General features: G+C 35.5%; 2 protein-coding genes across 2 annotated transcripts; one reads left to right on the top strand and one right to left on the bottom strand.

Annotated features, from left to right (window-relative positions):
- The first annotated feature begins 557 nt into the window (after nt 1–557).
- On the top strand, nt 558–4309 carry LOC105140140 (probable LRR receptor-like serine/threonine-protein kinase At4g36180). Its single transcript, XM_011046845.1, has one exon. The coding sequence runs from the start codon at nt 774–776 to the stop codon at nt 4155–4157; it is 3384 nt and encodes a 1127-aa protein (XP_011045147.1). The 5' UTR covers nt 558–773; the 3' UTR covers nt 4158–4309.
- A 2681-nt stretch (nt 4310–6990) lies between these two features.
- On the bottom strand, nt 6991–10623 carry LOC105140139 (1-acylglycerol-3-phosphate O-acyltransferase-like). The gene is made up of 9 exons (XM_011046844.1): nt 10224–10623; nt 9903–10139; nt 9563–9609; nt 9331–9449; nt 9080–9240; nt 8469–8578; nt 8297–8396; nt 7400–7523; nt 6991–7311 (listed from the first exon to the last, which is right to left on the bottom strand). Exons 1-9 carry the CDS (start codon nt 10421–10423, stop codon nt 7186–7188), a joined length of 1224 nt encoding a protein of 407 aa, XP_011045146.1. The 5' UTR covers nt 10424–10623; the 3' UTR covers nt 6991–7185.
- Between the last annotated feature and the right edge of the window lie 2322 nt (nt 10624–12945).

Genomic DNA, 12945 nt, shown 5'->3' with positions numbered 1-12945 from the left:
TACATGAATGCAAATCAATTTTTCTGGTATTCTTTTTGCCAATGGGATGTGATAAATCCATGTTCAAACTACCTTTTTGTTAAGAATAATTAACATTTATTTATGTAATCTAATCCTTAATCTCCCAGAATCCATGTTCAGAGCATCATTCATTCACAGCATAATTACCATTTATTTATTATTATCATCATCATTATTTTGAGCTTATCATTTATTTATTTATTCATGTGATTTAATTCTTAAACCGCTCCCAACATGCCATTAGATCGAGCAATGTGGCCTGCGTATTTGGCCCATTCCCCCCACGTTCTGTTACAAAATAGGCAACACCAACACCCCAAGTTTTCTGTATCTGACATGATGCCATGTAATCGGACAATTCATCAACTCGTTCACTCAAATAGGTCACCATTCCTCCTGCCAGGGTGGTGCTATCAAACCCCTCGTGATAAGAGTCCACAAGCAAATTAATGATCAACCCCATGAGAAGGAGCTAAAGTGCCACAAAGTCTCCTCAGTTAAAAACCCTAATTCTTTAAAAAGGGCATGCACCTTTTTGGGAAGAGAGAATGTAGCAAAAGAAAAAGAAACCAAAGCAAAGCAATTATATATGGCTTCGTTTCTGTCTTCCCCTCTTTCCAGCCCCTCTCTCCTTGCACACACGCTCCTCCTCCTCCTCCCCCTCCGTCGCCTCCGCTAGCAACCTAACCACCACTTTCCATTTCCATTCTCAGCTTCAACTACCAAAACTCTTTTTGTTTATCTATCTTGTAATGTCAAAAACAACGGCTATTTCTCTCCTCGTCATTTTTGCAACCGTGATAACTTGCTGTCAAAGCGACGTCGTTTCGTTGTCCGAAGAGATCCAAGCTTTGACGTCTTTCAAGCTAAATCTCAATGATCCACTAGGAGCACTAGACGGCTGGGATGCATCCACTCCATCAGCTCCCTGTGACTGGCGTGGCATTGTCTGTTACAATAACCGAGTTCATGAACTCCGGTTACCTCGTTTACACCTCAGTGGCCAGCTCAGTGACCAGCTCTCTAACTTACGCCAGTTGCGTAAGTTAAGTCTCCACTCTAACAACTTCAATGGCTCCATCCCTCCTTCACTCGCTCAATGCTCCCTCTTACGCGCCGTTTACTTACAGTATAACTCACTCTCCGGTAACCTTCCGTCAACCATCGTTAACCTCACTAACCTTCAAGTCCTCAACGTTGCTCACAACTTCCTTAACGGAAAAATCTCTGGTGACATTTCATTCTCTCTCCGTTACCTCGATGTCTCATCAAATTCGTTCTCTGGTGAGATACCGGGGAACTTCTCATCAAAATCTCAGCTCCAACTAATCAATTTATCGTACAATAAATTCTCCGGTGAAATTCCGGCGAGAATTGGGCAACTTCAAGAGCTTGAGTACTTATGGCTGGATTCTAATCAGTTGCACGGTACTTTACCATCAGCAGTAGCAAATTGTTCATCACTTATTCATTTAAGCACTGGAGATAATTCACTTAAAGGAATGGTACCGGCAAGTATCGGTTCAATTCCTAAACTTGAAGTGCTTTCTTTATCGCGGAATGAACTCTCCGGTACGATTCCGGCAAGTATTATCTGTGGAGTTTCGCTGAGGATTGTGAAGCTTGGATTTAATGCATTCACGGGAATTGATCCGCCGTCAAATGGAAGTTGTTTTAGTAATTTGGAGGTTTTAGATATTCACGAGAATAACATTACAGGCGTCTTTCCGTCTTGGTTGACTGGTTTGACTACGGTTAGAGTTGTTGATTTTTCGAAAAATTTCTTTTCGGGGAGTTTGCCGGGTGGTATCGGTAATCTTTGGAGGTTAGAGGAGATTAGAGTGGCTAATAATTCATTAACAGGTGATATTCCGAATAAGATTGTAAAGTGTAGTTCTTTACAAGTTCTTGATCTTGAAGGGAATCGGTTTGATGGTCAGATTCCTCTGTTTTTGAGTGAATTAGGGAGGTTGAAGCTGTTATCTTTAGGAGGGAATTTGTTTTCGGGTTCGATTCCTGCGAGTTTTGGTGGTCTTTTCGAGCTTGAAACGTTGAAATTGGAGAGTAATAATTTGAGTGGAAATCTGCCTGAGGAGATAATGAAGTTGACTAATTTGAGCACTTTGAGTTTGAGTTTTAATAAGTTGTCTGGGGAGATTCCTTACAGTATAGGAGAGTTGAAGGGTTTGATGGTTTTGAACCTGAGTGGTTGTGGGTTTTCGGGGAGGATTCCGGGTAGTATTGGGAGTTTGTTGAAGCTTACAACTTTGGATTTGAGCAAGCAGAATTTGTCTGGTGAGTTGCCGATTGAGATTTTTGGGTTGCCAAGTTTGCAAGTTGTTGCTTTGGAAGAGAATAGGTTATCTGGGGTTGTTCCTGAAGGTTTTAGCAGCTTAGCTAGTCTACAGTACTTGAATCTCACATCTAATTTTTTCACTGGTGAGATTCCAGCAAATTATGGATTTCTTACGTCATTGGTTGCTCTTTCATTGTCTCGGAATTATATTTCGGGGATGATCCCAGCTGAGCTCGGTAACTGTTCAAGTCTTGAAGTGCTCGAACTGCGTTTTAATCATTTGGGGGGCAGCATTCCAGGTGATATCTCTCGCTTGTCTCGTTTAAAGAAGCTTGATTTGGGTGAGGATGCTTTAACTGGTGAAATCCCAGAGGATATTCATAGATGTTCCTCTTTGAGTTCTCTGTTGTTGGATGTTAATCTCCTTTCAGGCCGTATACCGGAGTCCTTGTCAAAATTATCAAACCTCGCAGTTTTGAGTCTTTCCTCCAACAGCTTGAATGGGACTATTCCTGCAAATCTTTCTCACATCCCTAGTTTGAGATACTTGAATTTATCAAGGAACAATCTTGAAGGAGAGATTCCAAGGTTGCTGGGTTCTCGGTTCAATGATCCTTCTGTGTTTGCTATGAATCGGGAATTATGTGGGAAGCCACTGGATAGAGAATGTGCAAATGTCAGGAACAGAAAGAGGAAGAAGTTGATTCTATTCATTGGCGTGCCTATAGCTGCAACCGTCCTTTTAGCACTGTGTTGCTGTGCATACATTTACAGTCTTTTACGCTGGCGCAAGAGGCTTAGAGATGGGGTAACTGGTGAAAAGAAGCGAAGCCCAGCAAGTGCAAGTTCAGGGGCAGACAGAAGTCGTGGCAGCGGAGAAAATGGAGGGCCAAAACTTGTGATGTTCAATAACAAGATAACATATGCGGAGACATTGGAGGCAACCAGACAATTTGATGAGGACAACGTGTTAAGCAGGGGAAGATATGGACTTGTATTCAAGGCTTCATATCAAGATGGAATGGTGCTCTCAGTCCGTCGCCTCCCAGATGGATCAATCAGCGAAGGCAACTTTCGTAAAGAAGCAGAGTCGTTAGACAAGGTGAAGCATCGGAACCTAACAGTTTTACGTGGCTACTATGCAGGACCACCTGATGTAAGGCTACTTGTCTATGATTACATGCCAAATGGAAACCTGGCCACTCTCCTTCAAGAAGCCTCACACCAAGACGGGCATGTTCTAAACTGGCCAATGCGTCATTTAATTGCTCTCGGCATTGCTCGTGGACTAGCTTTCTTGCATTCACTCTCTTTGGTTCATGGTGATCTCAAGCCACAAAATGTCCTTTTTGACGCTGATTTTGAAGCACATTTATCTGAATTTGGGCTCGATAAATTAACCACAGCAACACCAGCAGAAGCCTCCTCATCTTCCACCCCAGTTGGCTCACTAGGCTATATATCACCAGAAGTAGCATTAACAGGACAACCAACAAAAGAAGCTGATGTGTACAGTTTTGGGATTGTATTGTTAGAAATTCTAACAGGAAGGAAACCAGTTATGTTCACACAAGATGAAGACATCGTCAAGTGGGTGAAAAAGCAATTACAAAGAGGCCAAATATCAGAACTACTCGAACCCGGATTGCTTGAGTTGGACCCCGAGTCATCAGAATGGGAAGAGTTCTTGTTAGGAATCAAAGTTGGTCTTCTTTGCACAGCACCTGATCCACTTGATAGACCATCAATGGCTGATATTGTTTTCATGCTTGAAGGTTGTAGGGCTGGACCGGATATTCCATCCTCAGCGGATCCCACCTCACTACCTTCTCCAACTTGAAGAAAAACATTTCATTTTCCCTTTGTATTTTACTTCCAGAAAGAAGGCATTCTTCATCAGTACTCAGCACCACTCCATTTTTTCCATGTTAATCAATTAGTATGATCTAATTTAATTTATCACCCTCTAATCCAAGAGGGTGTCTTTGTTTATTCTTTGACTATTCACTACTCCTCAATTTCCTCCGATCTGCGCATAACTTTGACCCCATGGCGCCGTTGAAGAAAGTTTGTCAAGGTCCCCTCAAGTTCCGTATCCATGGTCAAAATAATTTTCCGTGATTCCATAGCGAAGGACCCATGGCCTGAATTCCCGCCATGTGACACGTGGCAAGCAAGGGGGCTAATGGAAAGTAGCCGTTAATGGGAATGGTAACACCAAGGTGTCTTTATCGGTAACGAGAAATGGAGGGCGTCAGGATCCGTGAATCTCTGACAGTTTTTAAAAAGGCCGACTAGTTAGCCAGTCAGATATTTAACTCGTTGCCACGTTGGATTTTAAAGTTTTGACCAGCACATGGTCCCCAGACTGACTCCAGTGGCTTAAGCTCACATACGGTCCTTCAACTTTGTAATTTATGGTCGAATTAACCTTTACGTTCTAAAGAATAGCTTCCATTAAAAAAGTAGATATTAATTCTGTTTCTACAACGTATTTGGATGGAAACTTCAATTTTCTATCAAGTGAAAGTGGAGAGCATGAGATTATAAAATTAATTTCAATTTTCTATCAGGTGACAGTGGAGACTATGAAATTATAAAATTTAACATAAAGGATTTGATTTGATTAAATGGGAAAGTAAAGGGACCTCACAAGAATTTTAGCCCCAGGCCCTGTCTTGTCGGTTTCTGTTGAGCAATAATATGGTGGCACGAAAGTTTAATGGTTTCTGGCAACCAGTCACGTACACTATCATAATGTAAATTTATACTGCATTTCTACTCCTCCATCGTTTAAATAGAGTGGTAGGGTGTCTTGTGACAAGTTTCAGAGTTCAGAGAGAACCACTATCAATCAATGGGGTCATGACAGTGGAGGACAAAAGGAGCAGTGCTTGACTGCAGGAAGTGTCGTTGTCGAATTTTACTTCAAATTTTTTTCTCATCTCTCACTTTCATCCCTCAATTTTACCGCCTTCCGGGCTAAAATGCTTAGCTCCGGCTCGCCTTTACTGTACTCTGCGTTGTCGTCGATGAAGGGTATTTTTTTTTAGATTAACGTGAGTGTTTGGGTCAGCTTACACGTACCATGACTAATCCTACGGGCCCTGAAGTTAATGACCATGTAAATCTCAAGTGGCCATCATATAAGTAATCGAGGACTCGAACTTGAGATCATAAAAAAAATAAACTCTTTAATCTTGAATTCTTATCATTTGACCATCACCCAGTTATTTGCTTTAACCCGTAGAGGATAGTTAACGCAGTAAAAAGGGTTCTGACACCATTACAATGGACCTACCAAGAAAATTTTCAATTCTCATTACAACGCTGCAGTTCTTTCATGTGAAATCTGTGAGCTGGGCCTGTATTCTCTACGAAGGTGATATTTTTGTTGTAAGAACTTGGTAGTTGTGGAATAATAATTGTTTTTTGAAATATTTTTTATTTAAAAATATATGAAAAATATTTTTTATTTTTTTAAATTAATTTTTTATATTAACATATTAAAAAAAATCTGAAAATATAAAAAATTAATTTAAACTAAAAATTAAAAAATATATTTTTTAAAATATTTTTAAAATATAAAAATAAACAAACTCTAAATGATAATGTTAACAGCATGGCCTCGTTCTTTGGCTGCTGGTATTGGGGGTGATTGCTCTTTATAAAAAAAAAAAAAGAATTATTAAAAAATTAAAGTTTGTAAAATATTTTTAGATTAGTTTTGATAGTATACGGGAAAAAATCCGGATTAGCCAAATTACACAAATTATATATATTTTTTATTTATAAATTTCAAAACTAATGAGCTTGTAATTTTTCTTAGCCTTATTTTGCACAAATAATCTTTTAATATTTTATATTTTAGATGAAAGAATAAAGGGTAATTAGTGAAAAAAAATCACCAATAAAAAAAATCACTTTCTACTGTATTAAACTAAAACTTTAAAACCAGCTACTTTTGTTCAAAATTATTTTTGTAATTTAATACCTTTTTTTTTCCCCTGATCCTTCCTTCCCCACTCTTATATATCTAAATAGAAAAGGAAGTTTATAATACATAATACAATTTTTTTTCTTGACCTGCCTTGACCTTTTAGATGCAAAGCAATACGCGGTACAAACATTATGACCAGTGAATCAGTTCTTAACAAGAACAATACCTATCATCTGTACAAACATATATAAGTTGTTTATATTTACGTACTTAAATTACAAAAAAATAAAATAAACCGAAGTAACACTCACGGAAGAAAAACAATAATAAGCCACGCCATGAAGTTAAAAGGATTAAATTCATTTTTTTAGTATTTTTTAATATTTTTATATAAAAAATAATTTATATTTTAACATCAAACATCAAACCTGATTTTTTATTCTATTTTTTCCATTTCAAATGCATACCAATCATAGTTTAAAAATTAGAGTTTAAAATCTGATTCTAGTTAAATTAAACAAAATATTTACTTCACAAATTAGTTAAATCTAGTTCAAATGCAGCTGCGTAAAAGAAAATCTCAAATCAGATTTTATAAAATATGAAGCCCTTTATCCGCCAAAATGCACCCTATAGCACATCCCTTTCATAAACAAACATTTTCCCATTTTCAGTATGATTAATGTAGAAATTTTTTCATGGGTCGAGGAAACCGCGAACTGTTTGATGACCATTTTTGAAAGTTTCAACTTCCGGAGCTCATCATATTCAATAAATACAACTGCATCCAGTACAACTCAAGTACATTAGATGTACATGTACATGAAAAATGAATGTTTTATTAATACATCCTAATATAAATTTGTGATTTGAGCTATAAAATAAATGAATCATACACAAATAATTAAAGATTTATGGTAAACATTTCCTACGCAAGCGTGAGACCTTCAGGGAGATGTTCAGTTTCAAGATTAGGTGAAATGTACATCCGACAAGCATAAAACACAGCTGAATGGAACCCAGCTGGGTTGTCTATGAATACAAAGTGCCCGCCCTGTCAGTTGGCAAAAGAAATTAAAATTCAATAAGCTGAATCCAATTTTGATTACCGTATATTTCAACTAATTGAGAAAAAGCGAGACCTGTGGAACCCGAATGATCTCGCATGGAACCTTCATATGCTGGCGCGCTTGTTGGGCACCTTCGTAGCTCATCCAATCTTCGAAGCCATATATGAAAGTGGTTGGCACTTTCCATTCTGATGCACTGCATACAAAATGTTAAGAGGATTTAGTAACTTCTTCAAAGGGACTTCATCCGGTACTTTACACATGGTAAAAGAACAAATACAAGCATTATATTTCATGATGCAGATATCATTTGTGGTAATTGTGTTTAGTTCATTTAAGATGATCATTCTCAATCAAAGGGTGTTTAGAGCTGGAAAATAGATGTCAGCCATAAAAGGGTTTTCACAAGGACTGCTAGCTAACATTCACAGCTAAGTTTTAGATTTATTGGGGATGGCATTGATTTTTCATTTGCAAAAAGGAAGAGAAGGCATTTCTCAATCAAGCCCATTGCCTCCCTCTAACTCATTGGGACTTTCTTCTCCGTGTGCGTGTGTTCCAACATTCTTTTGGTCAACCAAAAGCAGATGCATGCCATTCTAAAATAATCTTTTAGTCTCAGCATAACAGGCTTTTCCAAGAAGCTCCTTCAATCTACTCTACACAAGCAAGCAGTCTGATATTTCACGCAGAACTTTCTAGGCCATTATATAGACTCCCAACAATCAAACAACCTAATTAACATCACAAATTCTAGCAACAGCATAAAACCCATCCATGCATCTAAGATGACCGTAACTCACAAGATCTACTTTTCAACCACGGACATGGATACAGCAATAGGTTCTAGTTTTAACATCTTCAGGCAGCAAACACTTGGGCAAAGAGATGCTGTCAACTTTGATTCACACAAGGTATTTTGACACACTAGAGGAAAGACAAGATCATAATAAGTTGGGTTAATCAGACCTCTGTAAAAGGGGCTTCCGTGCATATGCTCCAAAAGAAAATATAAATTTCAAGCATAGCTCTCCACTAGCTTTGGCTGCTAAAGTATGATACACATAATCTGCAATTAAAAGAGCAAGCGTCAGATACCTCCTGATGAATGCACACAAGCCTAGATGAAATCCCACTCTACCTGTTAGCAATTTGGACTCTTCCTCAGTCAATACTTGTCCGGTTGAATATGCACCAAATCTAGCAGTTGTGTAGCGACGTACCAGATCAGGACCCCAAGGACCCAACCCTCTGGATGAAAGGTTTAATCAGGACTGTCAGAAACAGAAAGGTAAAGAAAGCCTGACAACATCAACTATACTGGTACTACGTATAAAGTGCTCCAGTGGGTGAATGGAGGAATCCAGATGCCGCTCATGGAAAATATAATAAAAGGAGCTAGAGAAGGACAATAAGCCTTCTCTTTAGAAGGTACAATTCATAATAAAATCCTGTTTTAAGTCATTTATTGAGAATCTTCTTGGTTCTACGTGCTTAAAGACTCAAACCAAAACTATTTGATTGAAAACAAAACAAAATGTTGATCTCAGTTCCAGTTTTTGGAACATGGGCTTTGTTGATGCTGCCACAGACCAACTATGTGAAGAAGAATAATTTAATGACGTAGGCTATGCATTGGCAAAGGCATGTGTATGATTATGACATGGCAATCTAAAATGATTGAAAGGAGACCTAAATTTTTATGTTTTAAAGAGATGTTGAAGCACACCCAGACAAGGGAAAGGGACATACCTAACAACCTTCTGAGGAGTAAAATTAGACTCCCACAAATGATTCAAGAAGGCTCCTTTCCAAGTTGCCCTAAATTGGGTGAGCCACTCAGACTTGGAATCTGATTCTGATGAAAATCCAGCAGATCCCACTAAAATCAAGTGCTGAACATGCTCGGGATGCTACAACACAAATGTGCAACAACCATCAGAAATGAAGAAAGTGCCATCATATAGTCCTCAAAATACTAACAATCATGGCAAAACAATCACCTTGAGTGCATATTTAGCCGCAACATACCCTCCAAATGAATGCCCAAGCAATATGAAGTTACTGAGGTTCTTTTCTTTTCGCCATTCCTCAAAGGAGTCAATGAACCACGCCTCAGTTTCTACATTACCAAACTAAACATACATAATTTGTTTCAAGGCAAACAAAGCACACAAAGCATTTTCCAAAGTACTTAACGAATAAATCCTCTGAAGAAATGTAAAACTAACCTACCTTCAGTGCTTTTGCAGGTAAAGTCAGGTCTACTTGATCCACCCCAACTATAAACAAAATTAACCCCAAAAAAAGAAAAAAATAAGTTTAGCAGAAGACAAGTAAGATTTATTCAACGGTGACGCATTAATGATTTATATGACTATACATTGCTTAGCAGAGAGCCGGAGAATTCACTGACCGTAGAAATGTAATTATTATTTACAATTAAGTAACCAAATTTGAGCCCTTTACAATATATGCCGTTCAAATTAGGATTGAAAAAACCGTGTGTGGCTGAAATTTTAAAAGCTAAGGGATTAATACTGTATTAATTAAAAGATAATACAAGCATAATTACCCAAGCTGATCGATAGCAATGATCTTGAAACGACTAGCAAGAGCATCAAAATTCCTGAAGAAGAAACCTTGAGAAGCACCATATCCATGGACCATTACAAGCGTGGGAGAATCCTCTTTGCTTTGAAAAGTCACCGTATTGATAAACCTAGGCTCATCACTCTTAGATCGAAACCACCGAGTCTTCGACCCTCGTGGACCCGAACCAATATTCACTTGCTCTACCACGTACGGAGTCCTAAAATTCCCAAAATACACAACAAATTAGGGCTTCGCTTCGCTCAATCACGATGAAAGAGAGAAGAGTTAAGGAATCACTCACTTGACTAGAGAGAAAAGGCGTTTTTCGGCGGCGATGACGTGATCAGTGGAAGTGGGGATCCAGCGAAGAATAGAGGGCCATGTAGATCTTGTTTTTGCCCGTGATGATGATGTTGTGGTGGAAGCGGAAGCAAAGGATCCTAGCTCTTCGCCCATGGTAGATACTATTGAGCTTGAGACGCGTGAACGAAACAGGCTCATAAAATCATATAGAAATAATCTTACGAATTAGAGAACGGACAATGTTTCAAATTTGATACGACAAACCTGGATGGAGTTATTTATAGATAACGGTGACTGCCTGCTAGATTGTGCTCCACGCGACATAAACGGTCGTTAAAAGACGGCGGTGGCTTGGTGGGTGGTCAAAAAGCATGCGTAAATAGAGATTTCTAGAATGGAGGTTTCGTTGCCTCTTCCACTGTTAGGTAGTATGGTTTTTGAATGTGTTTATTTTAAAATAATATTTTTTAATTTTTAAAAATTTAATTTAAATATCACACATCAAATAAAAAAACAAAAATTTAAATTTTTCAAGAAGAAGCTTAGCTAATTTCAAAAATAAATATACCTTTGGTAAAAAAAAGATTAATAAGGTTTATAAAGGCAGAATATTTTAAAAGAAATTTACATTTTTTTATTTATTTAAAATGATTTTCTTATACCCTTATAAGAACATGAAAGCTGAATCGGTTTTGTAACAATGGTTGACCAGTTGGGTAAAGCAACCAATACAGCTCCAATCATATGTTTCCGCGACACTAGATGGATATTTGGAGAGCTGTGAATGGAGATTAAGACTTAAACTTGGTGGTCTTGATTGCATCTGATCACGCTCCTTTGTTATACGTCTTCAGTGATCAATGGTGACGGCGGTTAACGGGGGAATTTTTTTTTTAGCTGCGTTAGCAGTGACGTAATGTAATATACCGTGTTCAAATTCCAAAATACTGCCCCCCCTCGTTTCATTACCAGGGGCACTCCCAATATCATGGAGCCACGTGTATTTGAAAGATTATTTATGCTATACTAGTTTTTTGTTTTTTTTTTTACTTGCCTTTCTCTTTCATTTTTATGCTTTTTATTTGAGAACACGTTACATTGGAGGTGCAAATGTATTTGTATAACATTTTTAAAAATATTTTTTATTTTAAAATATATAAAAATAATATTTTTTTATTTTTGATATTAATACACCAAAACAATTTAAATACATATAAAATTTAATTTTAAATATAAAAAAATATAATTAATTTGTGTGAAGCGTTTGGGTGATGTTTCCAAATATCATTTTATTGTGTTTTTGAAATTGCAGTGTAATGTGTTTTTAAAAATAATTTTTTTATTTAAAAGTATGTTAAAATATTTTTTAATTTTTTAGTTCTTGACCCTAATATATCAAAACCATTAAAATATATTAAAAAATTAATGTAATGTTTCTTTCAAGCTAGAATTACTTTTAAAAAGCGCTCAAAAGCATAAAAGTTCTCTCAAACACAGCATTGAAATGAAATGCATCAAATGACTCTTTTTTAGATTTTCTTTGAATTCTTGACTCAAAACCATGAAAAGCACTACACTGCAAGGGACCAGTATATTTTTAAATATGAAAAAATATCCAAGTTTCTCTTTTGGTATCATTGTTAAACTTAAGAAAGCAGTCGTTATGATCTTTTTACATGAAGATAATTTTTTTATTAACGTTGTTTATCATTTGTCTTAGTAAGCACAAATGTTTTAACTGAAATAATTGTTTGTGTTAAAAAAAATATATTTTATGATTGTTACATTAAGTTAGCAAAAAATATCAAAAAAATGTCCATATTTTATATGCAACTAGAATCTAAAAAAAGCATAAATGCAATAAAAACATGTTTAAAATCTATTTAAAAATTTTAAGAATAAAAATAAATAAATAAAATCTTCATGAACAATTTATTATTAGTATATTATTTTAATATTACATGCATGATAACTGAAAGAAATATTATTAAATTTTTAATAATTCTTTTTTAATAATATTTAAAAATCATGTTAAAACTAAAAACAAATCAAAAAAATATCCTTCAAGGTGCAAAAAAAAAAAAAAAACACGCACACACACATTAAAGTAAGAAAAAGAAGAAAAGGATGGCGCCTAGTGTAAAGCCCACGGGAGCAAGCCACACATGCCTGGCCTTGCTCTATTTATTTATTTTTATTAAGTTTATGTTTATTTTTAAAAAGTGATTTTTTAAAAAATGATTTTTAAATTTTTTTTATGTTTATTTATTATTAAAAAATTTAATTAATAAAAAATAATAAAAAATATTTTATAGTAAAAGAGAAAATTTAGCATGGTTTTCAAAAAACTATTTCTTTTTATTTTGAGCGAAAAATAATTTCTAAAAATTATGAAAAATTTAGAAATATTATCTTAATTTGTTGATTATATCAAATTTAGTTCTTAAACTTTTAATTGCTATATATATTTTATTTTGAATATTTATTTTTTAATTTCAACCCTTAAAATTTAATTTTTATATTAAATTTAGTCTTTATTTTTATAATTGTTATTTAATTTTTTTAAATTAATTTTTAGTTAAAATTTTTATCTATCAAATTTAATCCTGTTTTTTTCATTGTTATTTATTTTATTTAAAATAATTTATAAAATATTAATTATTATTATTTTAATTACTTCATTTTTTATTTTTTTTTATTTGATCTCTATTATTTTGATT

This window comes from Populus euphratica, unplaced genomic scaffold (assembly GCF_000495115.2).
Source record: "Populus euphratica unplaced genomic scaffold, PopEup_1.0 scaffold98.1, whole genome shotgun sequence".
NCBI classification, from domain to species: domain Eukaryota; kingdom Viridiplantae; phylum Streptophyta; class Magnoliopsida; order Malpighiales; family Salicaceae; genus Populus; species Populus euphratica.
This window is presented reverse-complemented; position numbering and strand designations above follow the sequence as displayed.